The sequence below is a fragment of the Mastomys coucha genome, unplaced genomic scaffold (assembly GCF_008632895.1).
Source record: "Mastomys coucha isolate ucsf_1 unplaced genomic scaffold, UCSF_Mcou_1 pScaffold11, whole genome shotgun sequence".
NCBI lineage: Eukaryota > Metazoa > Chordata > Mammalia > Rodentia > Muridae > Mastomys > Mastomys coucha.
The window spans coordinates 7632495-7656369 of record NW_022196893.1 but is presented as its reverse complement, the minus strand read 5'-3'; the positions used below and the strand labels follow the sequence as shown (position 1 = coordinate 7656369).

Sequence of the window (23875 nt, the reverse complement as noted above, 5' to 3'; positions counted from 1 at the left end):
GAAGAAGAAAAGAAGAAGAGAAGAAGAAGAGAAGAAGAAGAGAAGAAGAAGAAGAAGAAGAAAAGAAGAAAAGAAGAAGAAAAGAAGAAGAAGAAAAGAAGAAGAAGAAGAAGAAGAAGAAGAAGAAGAAGAAGAAGAAGAAGAAGAAGAAGAAGAAGAAGAAGAAGAAAGAAGGAAGAAGAGGGAGGAGGAGGGAGGAGGAGGGAGGAGGGAGGAGGAAGGAGGAAGGAGGAAGAAGGAAGGAGCAGCAACATCAAGAAGAGCCAAGAAGAGCCATGCCATCAAGAAGAGCTGTGACACTTAAGAACCTAGGAGAGCTGTAACACCTGGGTACCTAGGAGAGCTGTAATGCAAAAAGAATATTCCTGAGTAAACCGTCGAGAGAAGAAGTCTCGGTGTTCTGTCATCATTGCTGCTGATAGGCAGCAGAGGCGGCGGAGTACAGACACAAGCACATAAAATGAGAACCCTCATTGGAACCTTGTCAGGGAATTTTCCTTTTTGGCAGTTCCTCCTTTGGTGCCAGGGCTCTGCAGGCTAATCTGACCCCTTACATAGAAATTTCTAGAGACCTTTCAATTCTTTAGTGTCCCTGTTATAATTTTAGAAACCTGGAGGTCACTGGTGTCGGAGACAGCCCTGCTATGGTAGCTTGACTTTTCCACAGGCTACCTGTGGACTAGGATTAAGCATCACCTGTTTTGTCTCTTGAGAGAATGGCCTGTGGCTCCTTCAGAAGACACAAAGCAAGCGTTTGTAAGCAGCAGCTCCATTTTCAGAGGACTTTGGGACCTCGCAGCTCTCCTTGGTGGTACCAAACTGCAGGCTACAATGCAGCCTGCTGCACTTCTGAGCTGGCTCCTCAGCCTCAGAGCAACACATGATCTGAAGTATCTCCTGTCATGCTGTGGCCCTAGGAACAGGCTGCAAATCGTACCGACCTCACTTAGCTGTTTGGAGAAGAAACTGTCTGCACCCTTAACATTCATTACAGTACAAATCATTGCAAATGCAGTGATGTCACCTGAACTGGTGACCCTGTGAACTAGAGCCACCAGTGACAACACTGTTCTTTAGAGACAGCCTGGCTGTTTAATAGTTGTTAACCCTATCAAGAGGGGGTACTCTAGTCTGGAGGAATGCCTGTAGCTTCAAACACAGGAATTTATAAATGAAAAACAATACAGCCAAGCATGCTACAGTCTCCCAGTGAGGATGAAATATCTCTTTTTAGTCTACATTTAGACATTCTTCTTATGCTTACAGTTTGCCTATTGAATTTCAGGTGTAACTAAGCACAATGGGTTCCTACTTGGATTAGTGCAAAACCAAAACAACCACGGCCAAGACATAACAGAGTGGAGATCTGGGTGTACTGGCACACGCCTTTAATCCCAGCACATGGGAGCCAGGGGCAGGTGAATGTGCGTTTGAGACCAGCCTGGTCTACATAATGAGTTCCAAGACAGCCAGGGCTATTACACAGAGGAAGAAAGGAAGAGAGAGAAAGAAAGAGCAAGCAAGAGAAAGCAAGCAAGCTCGCTGATTAGTTAAAATGGTAGGCAGGGACACTTCTTGGCATGTTTGGTTTTTGAAAATGTAGTCCCCATCACCACAAATTTTACAGTTGAGTTTCCTACATTTGGGGAAATTGCCAGGGTCGGTTCATCTTGAGTACAATGGATAAGCCTTGCCCCGGGAAAACCATCTTTGAGATCACCATATCTCCCTTGCCAGGTAAGCACGTATGTTCTTTCTTTTAAAATGTGTTCTTTTCATAAGTATGTATGTGTTTTCTTTAAATATTTTTTTCTTTCCATTTTTGCTTCTATGTATGTCTGGGCACCTTGTGCATGGAGTACCCACAGAGGCCAGAAGAGGGCATCAGATACTCTGGAACCGGAGTCACAAACTGGTATGCATTATGAAGGTCCTGGGACTTGAACCCCACTCCTCTGGGAGAATAGTCCGCACTCTTTAACTGCTGATCCATCTCTTCAGCCCCACTTTACTAAGATCTACCTAGAGCAAAAGAAAAAGGAAAGGGCACTGGGAAGATGTATCAATGTAGTAGTTTTTCCCTAAAAGGTGCCTGCCTTGCTTAGCAGCATCCGCAGGCAGTGAAACACCATCATCAGCCTGAGCCCCAAAATTAGAATGGACTTCTCTGTTTCTGTTTACTTACAGATGCAGCATGCTAGAAGTAGGCAACGTTCTGTACCAGTACTCATGTGCTTTCAGTCACCAACCAAGTTATCACATATTCCCAAATGTGCAGGAGTACTGGGGTAGGAGGGATGGGAGGTATCAGACAGGCTTCGATCCTGAATCCAGTTTGTATACTCAGTCTCTAAAATGGCAAGGTGGGGCAGGCAAGCAGGTTTTTAAGGAGAGTGATACATGATTTCAGCTATTTCTCCAGGTCAATCTGTTTCAGGTAGCAAGTGAAGTCACACTTGGAAATTATAGCAGTACAAACAGTGCTTTAAGTAAACCACTAAATACATCGACAAGTCCCTATCTAACAATTGGTCTTTGCTACTTCACCTCTTCACAAATATTCAGGCCTTAGGTCTGCTCTGGGGAGAAGACGATACACTCCAATTCTCTATTCACGACCATTAAATAAAATAGCCCCCCCCCCCCCAGCTTCCGGAACTGTTTAGTTACTGGCCAGCAGTATCGAGTAAAAAAAGAACCTGCAGATTCAGAAACAGAATCAAAGGAAGCTTTGTAGCCAGGAGGCTACCCCAGGAGACCCAGGCAAAAGAATGGAACAAATTCAAGGCTAGCCAGAGCTACAAAATGTCCGTTTGAAAAGCAAACAAAGGCTTTGTTTCTATTTGGCCTAGATGCTCACAGGTACAATTCAGATTACATCAAAACTGGTTTTCCAACAATTTCCACATCTTTTAAAAACATTATATTATAGCAATTAATTTTAGGGCTGGAGAAATGGCTCAGCAGTTAACAGTGCATGCAGTCTAATCTTCGACCCTCATGTTTGTGTACAGAGTGTGCAAATTATTTTGGGAGAAGATAGTCTTTGGTTTTAAACAATCATTCTTTGTCCTGCCCAACTCTACTAGTTTGTTTACTAACTACTTCTTTTTTGGAGTCTCTTTACATAGCCCAGGCTGTGCTGAAACTCACTAGGTAGAGACGAGGCTGGTCTCGAACTCACAGAGATGCAGCTGCCTCTGTCTCTCAAGGGCTGGAATTAAGACTGTCTGTTTTGGCTTTTTGAGACAGGGTCTCGCAGCAATATATTTCACACTGGCCTGGAATTCGCAATCCTCTTTGCCTCAGTTTCCCAAGCTCTGGGCTTACGGACCGTTGTGCCACAAACATCCACCCGTGCTTTATTTGCAGCCCAGTACAGATCTTAGCTGGTTGACTCAGAGAGCGGACCTAACGAGAACCCGCAGCTTCCCGGCGAGCATCGCCGAGCCCCGCCCAGTCCTTGCGTAGGGGCATCGTTCTCGGAGACCCTCAAGAAGCTCCGGAAGTGCGCGGCGACCGCGACCGCGCGCTTGCGCAGCTTGGCTGTTCCGCCCCCAGTCGGCAGTCAACTTGCGCCCTCAGCGCGGGCCAGGCTGCGTGTAGGTGTGTGCCTGGTCCAGAGGGTAGGTGAGGCTCCCGCGTGCCTGTCGTCCTGCAGGTGGGCAGGGACAGCCAGCAGGCAGGGTCTCGGGCTCAGGGCGCTGAGGATGCCGCGACACCTGGTAGGAGGGCTAGTGGAGGAGGCGGCGGTCGCAGCCAGAAGGGCCAGCCAGCAGCGGGAGAACCCGTGGGAGGGACCAGCCGCTGGCGGCAATGCGGCCTTGGGAGGCATGGATGTGAAGGACGATGACCTTTAGGTTTTGCCCAGGGCTAGCCCTGACCGCCTGTGTGTCCACTCGCACCCGCAACCCTGTGAGGCCTATGGCGGCCAGGTCCGCAGCCTTTCCCAGGCTGGCCCTCTAAGGCTGCTATGCGTCCACTCTTGGTGTCCTGGTGCATGGCTGGAACTGCCAACTCGCGCCGTGCATGGGGCAGTTCTCAGTTTGGATAGCGGCACGGGACAGGTCACACGCTAGCTCTCCCGGCATCAGGACACTCCAGAAGGCCACTTCCGAAGCAAGGTCTGTCGTCGTCTTCTGATCATCCGTACGCTGCCACAGCTGAATGGGGCTGAGTTGGTCCGTTTTCTCTCCCTGAGAGTAAGTTGGGGAGGCCTCAGGCCCGGGCTGCCTCCTGCCTTACCACGGATTCCAAAGTGGTTCACAGCACAGATGGCTACCAAGTCCTGCTCCCCGACTCCGGTGAGTTATTCCTCCTCCCTACTGCCCTATCGAAAGTTGTCTCCTCTAGAGCTGTCAAGGGAGCAGATAGTGAAGTTGGAAAAAAAAAAAAAAAAGGATGCAGACGACAGCCTCTTGTAAGAGTAGCGCCCTGTGTTCAGTTGGGCCTTGCCTGATCCACCAGTCTCAGTTCTGCTACTCCAGCAGGGATCAACAGGGCACATCCCTGGTGTACTCTTCGGCATATTGTCATTCCAGGGTGAGATGCCTCTGACCTTCCAGGATGTGGCTGTGTACTTCTCCAGGGCAGAAGGGCAGCAGCTTAGCCCCCAGGAGCGGGCACTGTACCGGGATGTGATGTTGGAGAACTATGGGAACGTGGCCTCACTGGGTGAGAACTGCCCTGGAGTCCTGGCTCATAGTGGGGACTCTCTGAGGGACACTTGGGCTAACTTGGCTCTTTGATTCCCTGCCCTTGTCCCCAGGTACCAGTCTGCACAGTTCTAGGGACTGTTGTCCTTGTTGCCAGTGACCTCACAGTGCTCTCTCTTTCCCCATCTAACGACAGAGGTCGTAGGCATTTGAACGCTCTTGCCCCTTGGCCTCCCCTGACCAATGTGCCCATGTAGGCAGAATACCCTATCTATGGAGGAAGACCCAGCAGACGGGCTCCTGCTCTGTCCCCTCAGGCTGTAGCAGCTCACCCAGGGTCCTCGCCCTTAACAGGATTCCCAGGCCCTAAGCCAGAACTGATCTCCCAGCTGGAGCAAGAGGAAGAGCTGTGGGTCCTGGATCTTCTCCGGGCTGAAGAACCAGAAGTCTTGAGAAGTTGCCAGACAGGTGAGCATAAGCTAGGAGCTCAGGAGTGGCCTCCCAGCCCTGCCTTCGGTGGCTGGGAGTGAAGGCTGGGAGCGAAGGCAGGTATGGTAATGGTGTACAGCCCAGCCCCTCTATGAGGGAAGACATAGCTGTTGGATGCACTTGCTTATAAGGTTTTCCTTTGCCTTATAAAGTCTATTTGCTTTACCTTAAAAAAAAACAAAACAAAACAGCCAAACAAAAACCAATATGGTGGTTTCTGGTCATAATGTGTCTTGTTCTTTTACTACACCTTCATTAACTTTTTCTGTAGAGCATACCTTTTCTCTTCCCACTAGCCACATGGTCTGTATCATCCCTCTCTCTCCTTCAGCTCTTCTTCAGCCCTCAGTTTCTCCTGTTCTCTCTCTCCTTGTTGAGACTAGGTCTTCTTGTGTGGCTCAAGCATGCCTTTGACACCTCGGATTAAGTCATCCCCCCCGAGCTTTGGCCTTTACAGTCGCTGGGACTAGAAGTACACGCCACCACGCTTGGCTCAGTAGTGTTTCTGTAATGTCTCTTCAGTTGCCCTCTTCCTTCCCCTCACCTCAGCCTGCTCCTGGAGCTAGGGCTGGCCTGAAAGTGGCTGTGTAGATGAGAATGGCCTTGAACTCCTGACCCTTCCACTTCTGCCTCTCAAGTACTAGATTTATAGACATGTGTGACCACGCCCGGCCTTCTTATGTTTTCTTTTATTGATTCTGCATTACCAAGGCTCACTCAGTTTCCGGCTCTTCTTGTCCCTGTCTGTCCTGTTCTTCTGTGTACTGTTCCTCACTGTCAGAGTGGCGTCTGCGTCGTTAGTCATGACCTCCCATTTGCTGTTATTCTCTGAGTTAGGTGCATCAGGTGTTTACCCTTTACTAGTTGTTGGTCCTTCACCACAAATGAAAACATCGTTCTTTCTGAGGGGCTTACTCTATTGAATAACGTACCCCCCATTTTTTACACACTTGAAATTGGCTCTATGGAGCTTTTCTGAAATTGGGAGCTTAGATCCAATGATTTGTTTTTTGTGTGTTTGTTTGTTTGTTTTTCAAGACATCGTTTCTCTGTGTAGCCCTGGCTGTCCTGGAACTCACTCTGTAGACCAGGCTGGCCTCGAACTCAGAAATCCACCTGCCTCTGCCTCCCAAGCACTGGGACTAAAGGCGTGTGCCACCACTGCCAGGCTTAGATCGTTGATTTGTAATTTTCTTTTTTAAAGGTGTTTATAGCAAGGCTTTATGAAAGTACATTTCACATTTTTTACAAGTATTGCTTTGTATACTGTAGCACAGGTGACTGCAGAGGTCAGAGGCATCAGATCTCCTGGAGTTACAGGAGAGCTGCCCAGTGAGGGTACTGGGTATTAAACCCAGGTCCTCTGGAAGAGCATGTGTGCTCTTAACTACAGCTGATTTGTCTCTCTGGCCGGCCTGCCTGTTCTCTTTTTCTTTTTAATTTTAGTGCTGTGTGTTAACTCATGCATGCTAGGCAAGTACCCTACCAATGAGCTATATTTGGAGCCCCTTTTGCGTCTTACTTTATTTAGAGACAGGGTCTTAGTTGCTCATGGTGGCTTTAAACTCATGTTCTCCTCTAGGCTGGCTTTGAGTTTGAGGCTTACCTCAGCCTCCTGAGAAGACAGCGTTATAGGTCTACTCTAGCATGTACTTCACAAATTTTCCATATGCTTTATTAACTTGTAGTTCAAATTGTCCTGTTTTGTTTGTTTATTTTGTTTTTTGTTCTCAAGACAGGGTTTCAGCCGGGCAGTGGTGGCGCACGCTTTTAATCCCAGCACTTGGGGAGGCAGAGGCAGGCGGATTTCTGAGTTTGAGGCCAGCCTGGTCTACAGAGTGAGCTCCAGCACAGCCAGGGCTACACGGAGAAACCCTGTCTCAAAAAAAAAAAAAAAAAGACAGGGTTTCTTTGTGTAGCCTTAGCTGTCCTGAAACTCGCTCTGTAGACCATGGTAGCCTCGAACTCACAGAGATCCACACACGTCTGCCTCCCAAGTGCTGGGGTTAAAAGTCTTTGCTGCTGCCATTATGTCTGGCCTTTTTTTTACTTTTTAACAATTCTTTGGTCCAGTCAATAATTGGACATGTGTGAGTTTCTAAGTAGTTGTTTTTTAAAGATTTATTTATTTATTTATTATGTATACAGTGTTCTGTATGCATGTATGGCTGCATACCAGAGGAGGGTACCAGATCTCATAGAAGGTTGGGAGCCACCATGTGATTGCTGGTAATGGAACTCAGGATCTCTGGAAGAGCAGTCAGTGCTCTTTGGCGCTGAGCCATCTCTTCAGCCCTAAGTAGTTGTTTTTCTAATTAATCTTATTGTTGTTAATTTATTATACAATTCCACTGTGGTCAAGCAGCATAACTCTGTATAGTTTTATTCTTACGACTTCCAGGTCTCTCTTAGAAAGCATACTGTGTGTGTATTAATAGCTTTCCTGTTGCTGTAACTGAATGCACTGACAGAAAGCAGCTTAGAAAAGAAAGAGATTCATTTATTCTGGCTTGGCCTTCCAGAGGGACAGGGCCCATGATGGAGGGGAGCTCTCAGCCACAGGGGTGTGTTGCCTGCCTGTCAATCAGGACACAGAGTGATCACATGTCATCTATAAAAGGAGGTATCGAGGAGACATGTCGGTGGGGACAGGAAGTCCTTCAGCCAGGCCCATAACCTTTCCCAAGTGCTCCACCAAGTAGAGACCACGACGTATTCAAAGACGTCAGCCTGTGAGAGACATTTCTCATTCCAACCACAACAGCATCTATGTAAAACAAAAAAAGATGGGTGTTGTGTCGTCCTAGGATTGTACGTTGTCATTTAAGTTGACGAGGCGGATGGTGTGGCTCAGGTGTTCCGTGCTCTTCCTGATTGTTTTTGCTGCTTGTGTGCTTGTCCAGTTGGTCTTTCAGGCACTAGGATTATCCAAGGATGTCAAGCTGACTTTCCTTTTGACGTAGCCGCTGTCCGCTGGCTCCGTTTGGAAGCCTGGGTACTGACTTGCTCTCCTTTGGCAGACACTTCTCAGGAGATGCTAGCAGAGCAGCTCCAGCCTTCCTGCAGCTTTCATTCACAGGGAGTATCTTTTGTATCTATTTAATTCCAGCTGTGATGGTTTTTATTTACACACACACAGTGCCAGACAACACACAATAGAGTCCCATTTTCTATCCACTCTGTCTTTCAATTTCTGTGTTCAGTCTGTTAGTGGGTTTTTATTGTTGTTGTCATTGTTTTGTTTTTGTTTTTGTTTTTTTTTTAAATTTTTGTTCCCCCTCCTCCTCATCTAACGCCCCAACACAGACAATACATGCAGGCAAAACACCAATGCACATAAAAGCAGGGAGTGTGGTGATAACACACACACACACACACACACACACACACACACACACACACACACACACACGTTCGGGCAGCACATGGAAGGCAGAGGCAGGACGATTAAATTCCAGGCTGTCCTGAGCTGTATTACATGATCCTGTTTCAAAACAAACAGAAAAGTAGAACGTTTCATTGATGTAATTGGGGTCTGAAATGTTCCCCAAGACTTGTGTTGAAAGCTAGCCTAGCTCACCACTGGGAGATAGGAGGAACTTTAGAACCTGGGGTCTGTGAAAGGTCACTGGGGGCATGCCATTGAGGGAAACATTGAGACTCTGACCTCTTGCTCTTTCTTTTTCTTCCTGGTCGCCAAAAGGTAAGCAGGCCTCCTCTGCCCTGTCATCACGCACTGGATGCTTCAGGGTCAAAGAAGCAGGGACAAGCAGCTGCACAGGATGTCTAACCTGGGTATAAAACAGTTAATTACCCCAGGGATTTGTCATGGACAAGCAGCTTGCACTGGATGTCTAACCTGGGTATAAAATAGTTAATTACCCCAGGGATTTGTCATGGTAACAGGAAGCTGATCGACACAGTTGGAGACATCTAAATATAGTTTATTTTAAAAAGAGAAAAATGAGCTGAGGATATGGCTTAGTTGTTACAGGGCTTGCCACGCATGAACAAGACCCTGGGTTTGATCCCCAATATGGAGTAAAACTAGACCTGATAGTATATACCTGTAATTTTGGCATTTGGAAAGTAGAGGTAGGAGGATCAGAAAATTAAGGTTAACCTCAGCTATATACATGTAAATTTGAGAGCCAACCAGGGCTATATGAGACCCTGTCTCAAAAAAGGTCAGCACATTGAAACAACTTTTATGGCTCTCAGAGAACTGAGGTCAAAGTCAACTGTGTAAAGTAGGCATCTGTAAGTGGCAAATTTCAGGATGCTCAGTGGGGACTAGTCGAAAACCTCAATGGCAGGCCAGCAAGTGTCCCGGTGAGTAAAGGCATTTGCCCCTAAGCTGAACTTAATCCCTGGAACCTACAACTTAGATGGTAGAAGGAGAGAACCAACTCCTTTCACAGGACACACCATAAATACAAACATTTAAGAAAACACCAAAAAATAAACCAACCAAACAAACAAAACAAAGCCAGAACCCAGGGAGACACTGGGGAGAGGGAACATCTTTCTGAGTTTTCCCTTCAGGAGCTTAACCAGGACCTCTGTAAAAACCATGAGAAAGTAAAGAAAACTGTTTTGAAGTATGCTAGACTGTATCCTGATTTAAAATGGCTACTCTTTGAAGAAGCAAATTTCCCAGTGCCTTTCTGGCTTGAGGAAGGGAGAATTCCAGCACCCTCTAGCCAGTGTGTGTGTGCAGCTGCCTGAAACTCAAGCTCACAGGAAGTGAGATCTATTTGTGCTGTGGCCCACACCCCTCCCCAGCCCTGACCACATTACTGATACCTGCTCACATCGCTCCTTCTGAGCACATCTGCTTACCTGTCAACAGAAAACTGGAAGGCAAGAAAGGATTCTTCCTGAGATATACCCTTACGTAGCCCAGGTTAGCCTTTCTTATAGTTCCTGATTCTGACTGCTGATTTCTGGAATCTCAGGTGGGCACCATAATATGCAGGGTCAAAAAAGCAATCTCAGACATTTTAAAATACTTCACACTAAGTTTAACTTGCACTTACCAGCACTTGTGGAATGCATGGAAAGCCGCTTTTAATAGAAATTGATGTAGTAAATGCATCTTTTTATATATATATATATATATATATATATATATATATATAGAGAGAGAGAGAGAGAGAGAGAGAGAGAGAGAGAGAGAGACAGACAGACAGACAGACAGACAGACAGACAGACAGACAGACGTGGGGGGAGGGTTTGTGTGGCTTTAACAAGCTGAAGTAGAACTAAGTAGGCTGGAGATGGGGTCGGAATGAACAGTTTAATACACAAACAGGAATATGTCAGGAAGATCTCACGATTCTCGTACATAGTTTCATTTTTCTATGCAGTGTTCTTTGGAGGAGACCTGGACAGTGGGGTTTAGCACTGGCTAGGGTGGAGTCCTTGCTCTGTCTCTTTGGGTAGGCAGACACCATTAGGTCTATAATAGCTTAATTAACTGATGTAGGTGTGGTTTTGTTCCTTTGGTGTCGTTTCAAGCCTTCTTCCTGTTCACTAATTCGGCTTAGTTGACTGACTGAATCCCCTTTCTAGGGTCCTTGTTAACTTGAGCTTCACTCACCCTCGTTTTGAAATTCAAAAAGTTCCAAACTGGTTGATGTAAGACTTGACCTTGCTGCTTGCTTCATTCAGCCTTTCCCTTCTGCATGTGACCATGTGATCCCTTGAGTGACAGAAAAGGACCCGTGGACCTCCTTCCTGAGATATCAAATTTCCTCTCTTCTCTTTTGCATTAAGCTGCTTGTTCACTGATCCAGGATGCAACTAGGAAAGATGATTATGTTACTAAGATTTTACCTGGAATGTATTTCTTCAGGCATGACCAGAGTCCTTTCAGAAACTTAGAATAGTCTTTATTGTAGTGGACTTTGTATTAGGTAGTATGGCTATCCAGAGCCAAGACTCTAGCAGCTTCATCTACGCATAAACATAGACCAGGGATCTCTCTTATTGGATAAGATGGGATCTCAGGCTTGGGTTGGAAAGCTCACAAGGCAGCAGTATTCTTATAGCCTGAGAAGAACAGCATCTCTTATTCGAGACCACCCAGTGACTCTTGATTCCTTAGCTGTTAGTGACCTGCCCTTTGGTGAGTACCACAAACTACAGAAATTCTCTTATAAGCCGTGAGGAGATGTAGCTTCTCAAGGTCTTGGAACAACAAAGGCATCAGGCAGGGGTAGAAACCAGCAATCTCTCTTTATTTACTGGACAGTGCACTGGTTAACAACTGGCAGTTGGGCTGACATCTCTGGCCCCTATCTGGTAAGGCCCAGGAGAGAGCTATATAAAGAACAGGCATTAAAAGGGTTTATGTGGGCCAGGCAGTGGTAGCACATGCCTTTAATCCCAGCACTTGGGAGGCAAAGGCAGCAGACTTCTAAGGCTGGTCTGGCCTACAGAGTGAGTTCTAGGACAGCCAGGGCTACACAGAGAAACCCTGTCTCGAAAAAAAAACAAAAACAAAAACAAAAACAAAAGAATGGGACTAATCTTAGGTATGCAAGGCTGGATTAACATCCAAGAAGTCAATAAAATTTACCACTTTGTTAGAGGAAAGCAATCGCATGATCATGTCAGTGGATAAATGAGAAAAAGATGTTTAACAAAGTCAGATGTTCATTTGTGACTAAAACCTAAACAAGCAAGGTATAGGGGAGAGATTGCTCAACTCAAAGATCTTGAAAAGCCCTATAGCTGATAAACTGAAGATGAGAATGGGAAGTTTACTACAGTCAGGAATGCAGCAAGTTGTCACCTACCACTGTGTAGCCCCGGCCGTCCTGGAATTCACTCTAGATCAGGCTAACCTCAAACTCAGAGACCTTCTCTGTCTCCCAACTGCTAGGACTAAAGATATGTACCACTATGCCCAGCCCTCCATCTTTTAAAAAATAAAAAAATGTTAAACTATATAAGCACTCTGAAGATAAAATTCTTAGTACATTCAAAATGTTTTACCTAATATATTCAAAATTTAAAAGGAAAAATACCAATCTCTGTTAAAAACATACCAGAAGAGGAATAAATAGAGTTTATGAATAGAATAATATTACCAAGATGTTAACTGATTTCAAATTTCTCTATAGATTGAATACATTCCAAATAAAAATATTAGTTTATGTTATTTGATGAACAACAAACATTTCAGTGTTTTTTATGGCAAAGTAAAGGACCTCAAATATGTCATTATTGAAGCAAAAAAGCTGATGTCATACTACCTGATTTCAAGACTGAACTATAAGTTTTAGTTACCAAGGCAGGTGTGGTATTGTCAAATATAAATGGAGTGATCTAGCAATCGGCGGAACAGCGTGGACAATGCAGGTATGAAGGACTTTGTAAATATCAACTGATAAGGGAGCACATGTACACAGTGGAGAAAGAACAGTCTTCAACAAATACTAGATGTCTACATGCCAATTAAAAAGATTACAAAAAGTCAACAGTCCTGGTTTGTTCACACTTACTCCGCTGCTGCTAGAGCTAACTGCTTAACCAGCAGAACTGTTCATCACTGCTTTGGAGGTTTAACATCTCTGATCAGGAGGACCTGTCATTAGACTCTGATGACTTCAGTTATAGATGATAATCTTATGTTGTCCTGGTGTGGTAAACAGAGAAATGCTCCCCCCCTTCCCTCCCTCCTTTTCCTCAAGACAGAGTTGTTTTACATAGCCCTGGCTTTCCTGGAACTCTGTGTAGACCAGTTTGCAGGTTGGCCTCAAACTCACAAGAGATTTGCCTGTTTCTGTCTTCTGAGGGTTAAAGGTGTGCTTCTCCATACTGGGCTCCATACTTTCCTTTACATAAAGCAAGCCTCCAGAAATGGTATCTCTTAAAAGGTGTTTATCTCCTTGTGAAAGTCAGCTTCTATCATCTTTCTATCTGACCCTAGTTACCTCCCAAAGGCACAGTTCCAAATGCTATTGTAAGTTAGGATTTTACCTTACAAAATTAGAGGGAAGGATAAAATTTAGTCCAAAACACAATACTCTAAAGCTTCCAAATGATAACAGGATGAAAGGTATTCTGAATATTCAGATATAGCACCAAAGACAATCAGTAAAGCTTGGGTGACAGATGAAACTTAATTAAAATAAACTGCAAAAAGAAACAAAAAGTCCAGAGGCTAAAATTATTTGCCTGTGTCATATCAAGTAGATGGCTATTACTATCTACTACAACATCTATTACATCAGCCCCTCTTAGAACTCAGTAATAAAAAACTACATTTAAAATGGGCAAAAGACCTGATCAGACACAAGGAAAGACACAGATGACAGGTAAGCATATGAGATGTTTGATTGTGTCACCAAGGAATTACAAAGTAAAATATTGAGATATCACTACATATCTTTTAGAATGGCCAAAATCTGAATCCTGAAAATACTAATACTGGTAAGGATATGATATAATACTGTCATTTATTTATAGCTGCCTTAAAAGATACTTTGTATCTTATAGAACTTAACATGCTTCTTAAAAGTTCCAACAATTGTGTTCTTGGCCTGCATCCAAATAAATTGAAGCTTTCTATAGCCAGGCAAAAATTTGTAGTAGCAAATTTATTTACAATTATCAACACAATTGTTTAATATTCCAGTGTATGAATAGATAAGCTGATCATTGGAAATGATTAGTTTTGCTGTGTGGTGGTGGTGCATGCCTTTAATCCTAGCACTTGGAAGGCAGAGGCAGGTGGATTTCTGAGTTCGAGACCAGCCTGGTCTACAGAGTGAGTTCCAGGACAGCCAGGGCTATACACAACCCTGTCTCGAAAAAAAAAAGATTTGTGAAGTTTTGTGAAGGCTTAGAGGGCCCGTAAGTTACTGATGTCATCTCCTGAAAAGTTCTCCCTGCTTTGTGGTCACAGTGTAAGGGTCTTGCTCTGTTGAGTACTTCCTTTTCCATTGCCACCTGGTGACCTCACCTAGAGACCCACAGCAGTGCAGTTGTCACATCTTGAACCTTTAGAGCATGAGTTAGCTTTTTCCTTTATAAGTTATTTACATCACATATTTCCTTATAGAAATAAAACAGTCACCAACATAGGCAGCCAAAGAAGTCTTAACTACTATGGAGGAACTCACATCAAGTGACTTGGTGTGGAGGCACACACACCTTTAACCCCAGCACTCAGAAGGCAGAGGCAGGAGGGGCTCTGAGTGGAACTGGCCAGAGCTACATAGTAAGACCCTGGCTGGGGAGGTAGCTTACCCTGCAAGAGCAAGGGCCTGAGTTGGATCCCTGGACACATCAAAATCCAGACATGCATTTGTAATCTTGGTGCTAAGGAGATAGAGACAAGCAGATCTTTAGGGCTTGTTAGCTAGTTAGTCTAGCCTGGTAGGCAAGTTACAGGCCACTGAGAGACCCTGTCTCAACAAACCAGTTGGTCAGCTCCTAAGGGAGAATACACACACACACACACACAAACCAAGGCTCCAGCAGCAGGCAAGGTTAAACATTTACCCTTTTGGCTCAGATTTGCATATGTTCTGTAACATTGTATTAATTCTTACTGTGACAAAATACCCAATGGACAACTTAAGGAATGGTGTATATCTCATGGTTTGAGGAGGAACCTTCTGTTTTGATGAGGACGTGCCCATAAGAAACAGCATGCTGGCGCTCCCTGTACTCTATTCAACCCACCAGATGTCCACATTAGAGATCTGTACCCCTCCGATAAACCTCTTTGGGAACAGCCTCACAGATACCCCAAAGTCTGTCCTTTACATGATTTTAAAGTTAACCATTAAAATGTCACAAACTTGGGTTGCAAAGAAGACTCAGCAGTTAAAAATACTTGTTCTTCCTTAGGACCAGAGTTTAGTTCCCAGCACCCACGTTGGGTGGTTCACAACCATATGTAACTCCAGCTCCCAGGGATCTGATACCTCTGGCCTCTGTAGGTATCTGTATTCATGTGCATGTATTCACACAGTGACAGAGATGTCTGCACATGTATGATATTTCTTTTGTAAAAATATAATCTTAATTTTAAAAAGATAACATAAACTTACAGGTTATCATGGTTGTTGTATGTATGTATATATTTGGTTGGGTTTATGCCCATGGGCATGCCATATGGCCAGCCATAGCACATTATGGAAACCAAAAGACAATGTTGTAGAGTGAGTTTCTATTTCTACCTTTACTTAGGTTCCAGGGGTTGAATCCAGATCACTAGTCTTGCACTGTTAAATGTGCTGAGCCATTTTGCCTGCCCATTTCTTCCCCCTTAAAGAGAGATCTTCTTGTAGCTGAGGCTAGCCTCAAACTCACTATAGTTGAGATTGATTTTGAAGTCCTGCTTTTCCTTGCTCTTCCCCTGCCAAGTGCTATAATTACAGGCATGTACCAGCATATCAACTGTAACATATCCTTTAAAGTTTGTTTTATTTGCTTGTCTCCACACTGCTGTGCTAGGATTAAATCCAGGAGTTCATGTATGCTAGGCAAGTGCTGTACTGCTGAGCTACACACCCAGGCCATATTGTCTGTGTTTATCTACACCTTAACTTTTACTTGGTGCTTTAGGATAATGAGTGTTTTCCCAAACTGCATGACGTGTGCATGACGTGTGCATGACGTGTGTGTGTGTGTGTGTGTGTGTGTGTGTGTGTGTGTGCGCACGCATGCTCATGGGCATTTATGTAGCCAGAATATAACATTAGTCTTCCTCTTACTGCTGCCTAAACTGGGAATCTTGACATTTTTACTAGGCTGGCTGGCTGTCAAATTCTGAAGATCCTCCTGGCACTACCCCATCCTCGTGTCCTAGGATACAGGCATTTACAGCCTTTAACACAGTTCCTCATGTTGTGGATACCCCAACCAGAACATTATCTCATTGTTACTTCATAACTATAATTTGCTACTGTTATGAATAGTAATAGTAATCTGATTTGCAGATGGTTTTTGATGACCCTATGAAAGGGTCATGGATACCCCCTAAAGGGGTCCCAGGCCACAGTTTGAGAACTGATAATGTAGAGATACCTTGTCTCAAAACAAAACAAACAAACAAACAAGAGAGAGAGAGAGAGAGAGAGACAGAGAAAGAGAGAGAGCGTACACCAACTGCTCACCTGGAGGTGGGCCTTAGTATACTTAGCCCCAGTTCTGGCCTCAGCTTTCAGACAACAGCTTCCTTATCCTTAAAAATTCACAGTACTCAGTAGATCTGCGTTTATAGCTAATCTCAAGTAACTGAGGTTATAGCTGCAGTCCTGCCTAAGAACAGGGAAAACCAATCCCATCTGTAATAATGAGGGCTTTATTAGTACAGCATAAAATTATCTCGCTCTGCATAGGTTGGTGCTTTCCTGGCACTTAATTGGAAGGGACTCAAAACATTTTTAATGTGTGCTTAAGTAATGGCTACATCCTTATTACTGGCTAACAAATTCTTAGTTATCAGTGGCAAGCTGCTTAACAGCACATGCTTGTGGGGCCTGAGAGGCTGTATCCATTACTTTCCTATTGATGTGATAGAGCACCATGACCAGGGCCCTGATAGAAGGAAGGGTTGGTTTGTTGCAGAGGGATGAGTCCATCATGGCAGGAAGACCAGCCGGTGCACACTGGAATGATACGAGGCGTTGAAACCTCGGAGCCCCAGTGATGTATTAACTCCTGTGCGGCATTAAGTATCCAGATACTTGTGACCATGGGGGGGACATTTCACTCAAAGAACAACATAGCCCCAATAGTCAACGTGCTATTGACTCTTTTATTGTCTTGAGCCATTGTTATATGACACTATCCCTGGGGAAAAGTGAGTAAACATCTTCTCACCACAGATAGGGAACTGATGACAGACCAGAGGAAGGATGCTGCTACATGTCCAGCTTGTTGAACCAACGGGTTACTTTCAGGAATGTGGGTAAGGGGTTGCTTACAGGAATATAAATGATGACAAGACAGCTACATCACCAACCCACTCCAGCATGGGAGACAGTTCCTGAAAGCTGGAAACCTGGAGTGTAGTCCACAGCCTGCAGGCAGTTCAACTGACTTGAGAGTGTCCTTTCCGAGTAGCTCAGCTGGTCTGAGCTTCTTCCAGGGACCTCATCTGGTCTGTACTCCCCCCAACCCCATTCGGAGGCAGGGTTTCTCTATGTATCCTTGGCTGTCCTGGAACTCATGAAACTCACTCTGTAGACCAGGCTGCCCTCAAACTCAGAGATCCACCTGCCTCTGACTTCTGAGTGCTAGGGACTAAAGGTGTGGGTCACCACCACCCAGCTTACATTTTTTTTTTAAAGATTTATTTATTTAAATATTTTATCTATATGTGTGCTTTGTCAGCATGTACATATACACACCAGAAGTGGTTATTGGAACCCAGTTATAGAACTCCCATATGGTGCTGGGAATTGAACTTGGGACCTCTGGAAGAGCACCCAGTGCTCTTAACCACTGAGCCATCCCTCCAGCCCATGGTCTCTACTTCTTCCAGCCAGGTTTCTTATGGCTTTCAGCAGTTCTTACAGTTTATGTACACTTGGAAAAGGGAAGGCCTCGTGTGCTTGGTCATTTTCAGAGACTTCCTGAAGACTTTGAGTTGTTTAGTTCCTGAGGCAAATAAACTTCCACACTGGGCTGAGTGTTTCACGTCTTTAAATCATCCTATATGAAATGAGCTTCATCCCAAGAAGTAGGCTTACTTTGGAGAAAATTGCTGCACGACAGCTTTTAATAAAGCACAGTTTGTAGCACTTTCTCCAACATACATTCCAAAAGTAGATTTGGAGTTGGAGTTAAGAGTACTTGTTGCTTTTGCAGAGGACCCAGGTTGAGTTCCCAGTACCTGTGTGTTGGCTCACAATCATCCATAACTCCAGTTCCAAGAGATCTCATCTTATGCTTTCTGACCTATATGGGCCTCAGGCATTCATGTAAAGCATACACATAAATGCAGGTAAAACATTCATATATAAAACAAATCTAGTGGGTGGTGGTGACACACTTCTTTAATCCCAATACCCAGGAAGCAGAGGCAGGTGGGTCTCTTAAATTCAAGGCCAGCCTGGTCTACAGAGCGAATTCCAGGACAGCCAGGGCTAAACAGAGAAACCTGTCTTGCAAAAAATATAAACAAACAATAAAATAAGTCTAAAGGAATTTATTGAGTGGACTTGGGAGAATTGTATATGATTATCACACACGTGTGCCTGTTCATTGTTTTTTCTAACCACAGCCATGCGTGAATGTCTCAGCACATACATCCAGAACATGAATTTTTTTCCATTAACCTTTTAGCTTTTCAAGCCTGTAGAAGAATGAGGTTGTTGTGAGTGGTCAGAACCATCTTGGGTCAAGAATCCAAGTAATCCTGGTGTGTGGCTTTTATGTCTAGCTATTTATTTCCTGAAAAATGACATCCTGCAGCCCTTCCTTTGGAGAAGGCTGGGCTGTGCCTGTCCCTCTGTCGCAGCCTGTTCACAGTAGAGAAGCTGGTGAGGCCCAAGCGTGCGCAGAGCTGAGCTGCTTCTGCATGAAGCATGGAACTGGCTGCTTTGGTGGAAGAGGAGGCTGCACTGATGATGCCTTTTCTGATTGGTTAGGCCTTGTGGCAGCTAGTTGGTGTCCGAGTCCCTTGGGGAGATCCTGAGTAATGTCACTTGAAAGGGAAATCATTAGTCCATCTTTGCAGTAATGAGTTTGGTAACCAAAATGAGTGTGGTTATCCCAGTGCACTGTCACCTCTGGTCAGTAGCCTCATGCTCAAGTCTTAGGCATGGATAACATGTATTTGCACCCCCAATTTTTTTTTAAAAGATTTATTTATTATATGTAAGAAAACTAGCTGTCTTCAGACACTCCATAAGAGGGCGTCAGATCTCATTACAGATGGTTGTGAGCCACCATGTGGTTGCTGGGATTTGAACTCAGGACCCTCACAAGAGCAGTCAGTGCTCTTAACCACTGAGCCATCTCTTCAGCCCTGCACCCCAAATATTGATGCTGATCTAAAGATAAATTCAGTTTGTCTAACGAATCAATGAGTTTATTGGAGTTACTCGCAGGAGCTTGAGTGGTTCAGTGGGCAGCTACAACAGCAGATGTCTCCCCGCTGCAGATGCCCCACCCCCATCCCCAATCTCCCAACACCACCACCACCACCTCCACCCCCACCCCTCCCACCCCCGCTGCCAGATGCCCCAGACTCAGCAACCTCTCAGTTGTGGTAAACAGGGTGAGACAAAGGGACCAAGCACAACTGAAATTCCTTCAAATTAAGGGCTGCATGGTGTCAACTAAGCTAGAGCTTCAGCTCTTGAACACAATTATGTCAAAAGAATTTTACTTGGAGATAAAATGTACTACCATCTTAGAAAATAGTTTATTAAATTTGGGGAAAAACTATTTTTTTTCAAGGATTTATTTTGTGTATATTTTGTCTTATATATGTAACCACTCATGAAAGCTGTTTCCTTGGAGTTTTAAAACCAACTTGCGCCAGGCAGTGGTGGTGCACGCCTTTAATCCCAGCACTTGGGAGGCAGAGGCAGGCGGATTTCTGAATTCGAGGCCAGCCTGGTCTACAGAGTGAGTTCCAGGGCAGCCAGGGCTACACAGAGAAACCCTCTCTCGGGGAGAGGGGGGGGGGGGAACCAAAACCAAAAACAAAAAGAAAAAACCCAACTTGCTTGCACCTTAGATGGTCAGAATTTCTTTTCCCTTACACTTGTTTATTGTTTTTACAACCCTGGGGAAGGTCTTTGTAAATCTTGTAAATTTCAGGAGCTTTCTGAGCTTTGTAAATTTTATTTCTTGAGAATAATGGACCTTTCTCCAAGATCTATTTCTTTTGAGAGGAAATGTTTAAGTTGCTAAGAGTCCAACAGGCACTTGTCTAGAATGCATAAGCTTTTTGATTTTATCCCTAGCACCTAAACAAAAACAAAAACAAAAGAATGAAAATGGAGTTAGAGAGCAGAGGAACAAATGACCAATATGAGGATAGTAGCACTGAGACCAGCCTAGGCTATGTGGTCAGGTCTGTAAGTCAGCCTTGCCTCTGGAATGAGACCCTATCCAAAAAGCAACAACAACAATAAAAAAGGTGTGTGTGGGGGGGGGGTGGACTGGATCAATAGCTCAGCAGTTAAAAATGCTAGTTGCTCTTCCAAAGTACATAGGTTTGAATTCCATTACCCATATGGTGGCTGACAACTGTGTCCAGTTCCAGAGTTTCCTAAGCCCCCTTTTGACCTCTGTGACAGCCAATAAAGCACTCACCCATACTTAAAATGGAAATAAAGCTTTAAAAAAAACATACACACACAAACACTAATTGACACAGATCCTGTAGGTTGTAATAAAAGGACACTTTGGACACTCTGTCACAGGGTCTCTCATAGCTACTGTTGGCATCAAATTTAGTCAGTTGGCTGTTTAGTCAGAAATTCCTTAAAACTTTGGATCCTCTTGCTCCATTTTCTGAGTGCTGAGATCACAGGCATTCACCATCACCTCTGATGTGCTCATGAGCACACTTACATTAAAATAATTTTACTTGGAGAGAAAATTACTAATATCTCAGAAAATAAGGGAGAAAGCAATATTTTTAAAAACAATTTATATGTGTACTTTGTCTATATGTATGTATGTGCACCATTGCGTGCCTGTGGCCTTCAGAGGCTGGAAGAGGGCACCAGGTACTCTGGAACTGGAGTTCTGTATGGTTGTGAGCCACCATGTGACTGTTGGGAACCAATCCTGGGTTCTCAGTAAGATTAGGGAATACTCTCAACTGCTGAACTGTCTCTCCAGCCCCAAGACTAACAACCTAGTTTCACCTAGGAACAAGTCATTTACTATTTTACCTTATATGTCTGGCTAATTTCAGCAAGCACAATGATTTCTAGTTGTATCCATTTTCCTTTACAGCTAAATAAAATTCCACAGATTCAGCATATCTGTTAGATCTCATTAATTCCATTTTCTAGCTATGGAGAATAGTGTGCCAAGAGAATATATGCTCAAGAGTGGTATACCTGGGTCATATAGAACATCTATGTTCAATGCTTTGGTGGTGGTTGTTCTGTTTTTTAAGACAGAGTCTATTTAGCCCTGGCTGTCCCAGAATGTGCTGTGTAGACCACGTTGGCCTCAGACTCACAGAGATCCTTAGTATTTTCAAGGAGGCTCTGGCCTGACTTCTGTACTGCATACACCAGTTTACATTCCCACCAGCAGTGTGTGAGGGTTACTCTTTCTCCACATTCTTGCCAGCATCAGTTGCTTGTTTTCCTGATGCTAGCCAGCCAGGCTGAAGGGAGACTCCAGAGATCAGTGTTGACTGGGAATGCTGAATAGGCCGTTTGTATTTACTTTTTGTGTGTATTGTTATATTTTGTTTTGAGACAGAGTTTCAGGTTGCTCAGTTTGGCATGAAAATTGTGTAGCTGAGAATAACCCTGAGCCTCCTGCCTCTGTTTCTTAAGTGCTACAATATCTGACCACCATACCTGATACTATTTCCATTTGTTCTAAGAACTGTTTATTCTGTTCATTTACTCATTTAATATGTGGATGGTTTCAGAGGCTTTATTGTTTAATTTTTGTAATTGTTATTGATTTTAGTTACCAAACTGATGCCTGATACATAGCCTGAAAGATTTTTTTTTCTCTCTCTCTGTAGGCTCTGATTTTTTTTTTCTTTTGAAGCTTATTTAGGAGCATTGATTGAAATTCTGTTTATCATTTCTCATATAATGTAAGCAGAGAAATAGAGCCTGGGGTTGTAGTTAGGAGGACAATTCCAGCTGTCAGTGATAATTAATGCATAGGGCTTCCATCTAGCAGATAGCAATGAATGATGAAGGTAATGGGGCTCTTTAAGGACTTAAGGGTCCGACTTTCACTCCAACACCACCAGCCCTGGGGGTAAACATCAGTATTGGGGTATTCAGGTGAGCACATGAACTCCACTCACACTTGGTTATGATTGGCTTGTGGTTGTCCCCAAAATGGAGGCTCTCGATGCTTTCACTTTCCTTCTAGATGTTTTTTAATTAGCCTGGACCTGTTCTTGTCCTCCACCATCAGTCATTACCGTCAGAGTTGCCAATCGATGCTGTACCTGCAGTAACCAGGATGGGCCACCTGGTCCCGGGACATAAACCAGAAAGCGGCACTGCTTTTTAAAATTATTGTTTTCAAAAAATGTTTTGCAGACCTAAGGGATAGGGCTCACCAGGTAAAACCACACACTCCCAGGCCTAACGGCCATACGACTGAAGAGAATTGTGAAAGGAAAATAGCATTTCACGGGCTGGAGAGATGGCTCAGTGGTTAAGAGCACAGGCTACTCTTCCAGAGATCCTGAGTTCAATTCCCAACAACCACATGGTGGCTCACAACCGTCTATAAGGGGATCTGATGCCCTCTTATGGCCTGCCAATATATATGCAGCAGAGCACTCATGTTAAATAAATAAAAATTAAAAAAAAAAATAGCATTTCACAAATTGTCTTTTTGTCCTACATACACAATAAATGTTAAAAATTGTCTGAGGGCCTGGAGAGGTGGCTCAGTGGTTAAGAGCACCTACTGTTCTTGCAGAGGACCTGGGGTTCAGTTCCCAGCAGTGGGGTTCAGGTGACTCATAAACACTGTAACCCCCATTCCAGGGGATCTAGCACCCTCCCCTGACCTCTCAGGGCAGCAAGGGTGATGCAGGGAAAAGACGCAAAGTATAAATAAGTGAGAATTCATTAGGTTAACCTTCTCTCTCCTGAGCATAGTGGTGTGTGCATACCAGTCCCAGCACTCTGAAGGCAAAGGCAGAGGTTAGCGCCAGCTTGGCCTATAAACTTCCTAACTTTTTTCCTCAGAGAAATTGCCATGACCAGATGACTTACACAATCTGCACTAAACATTTAAGGCAGAAATAGTACATATATGTGCCCCTTTTCTAGTAAAAACTGGTTTATTCTGTACATCCGGCTTTGGAACTTACTTGTTTTTGTTTTTATAATATATCATAGACGTTGCCTTAATTATATGCTCTTCCATTACTGTGTAGGGAGGTATTGTGTTATCTGAGTAAAAGTCGTCTGGGTTTTGGAAATCTTTTGTCCTTTCTCATCTCTCAGTACTTACAAACAGCATTTCAGTTACCGCCATACTCATTCATCTGATGGAGGTACGCATTCACGTGGGACAAATTCTTTTTTAAAAAGATTTATTTTACTGAGGGTGTGTATGCATAGGATGCTTGCAAAAGCCAGTGGACGGCTTCTAATTCTTGGGATGCATTCTTAGAGAGTAGTTTGGGGACCAGGGTGTGCGATCTTTCTTAAACCCAGGTTTCTCAGCCTCTGTGCCGCACACACCTTCTATGTCTGTCCCCGTCTCTGCCGCCCACCTCTGGCACTGGCCATGGTGAGAATTCCTTAGGCCTTGGATTCAGTGCCTTCCTCCTCACCATCCAGCAGCTGTGCATTGTCTGCCACTGCTGACTGGCACCTGTAACTGTTCCAGATCTACCCTTCCTCATGGGATCTTCTGACTGTATATACCTATTCCATGTTACAGGATTTATCAATTCCTTTTGAAAATGGCAGCACGTGGCTTAATACCAGCACTCAGTGACAGGATCATGTCATGAGTTCCAAGCTGCCATATGCTACAACAAAAACCCTTGATTAAAAAACAAAAACAAAAAA

At 44.2% G+C, this 23875-nt stretch overlaps 1 protein-coding gene, 1 long non-coding RNA gene and 1 pseudogene across 4 annotated transcripts in view; 1 reads left to right on the top strand and 2 right to left on the bottom strand.

Annotated features, from left to right (window-relative positions):
• Positions 1-23875, top strand: part of Znf251 (zinc finger protein 251) — a 29548-nt gene that overhangs the window by 1511 nt on the left and 4162 nt on the right. The window contains exons 2-5 of one of the 3 annotated variants that reach the window (XM_031347914.1): positions 1659-1915; positions 3373-4304; positions 4542-4674; positions 5010-5123. In XM_031347914.1, the coding sequence (XP_031203774.1) occupies positions 4275-4304; positions 4542-4674; positions 5010-5123 (277 nt within the window). In that variant the 5' untranslated portion in view covers positions 1659-1915; positions 3373-4274. Of the gene's footprint in view, positions 1-335; positions 1916-3229; positions 4305-4541; positions 4675-5009; positions 5124-23875 lie in introns of those variants that run through there. The other 2 variants (XM_031347905.1, XM_031347924.1) reach the window with 2 other exon arrangements.
• On the bottom strand, positions 1593-1745 carry LOC116082889 (annotated as a pseudogene).
• LOC116074995 lies at positions 1791-2329 on the bottom strand. The gene is made up of 2 exons (XR_004112375.1): positions 2186-2329; positions 1791-2022 (listed from the first exon to the last, which is right to left on the bottom strand). It is a non-coding gene; the product is annotated as an uncharacterized LOC116074995 (long non-coding RNA).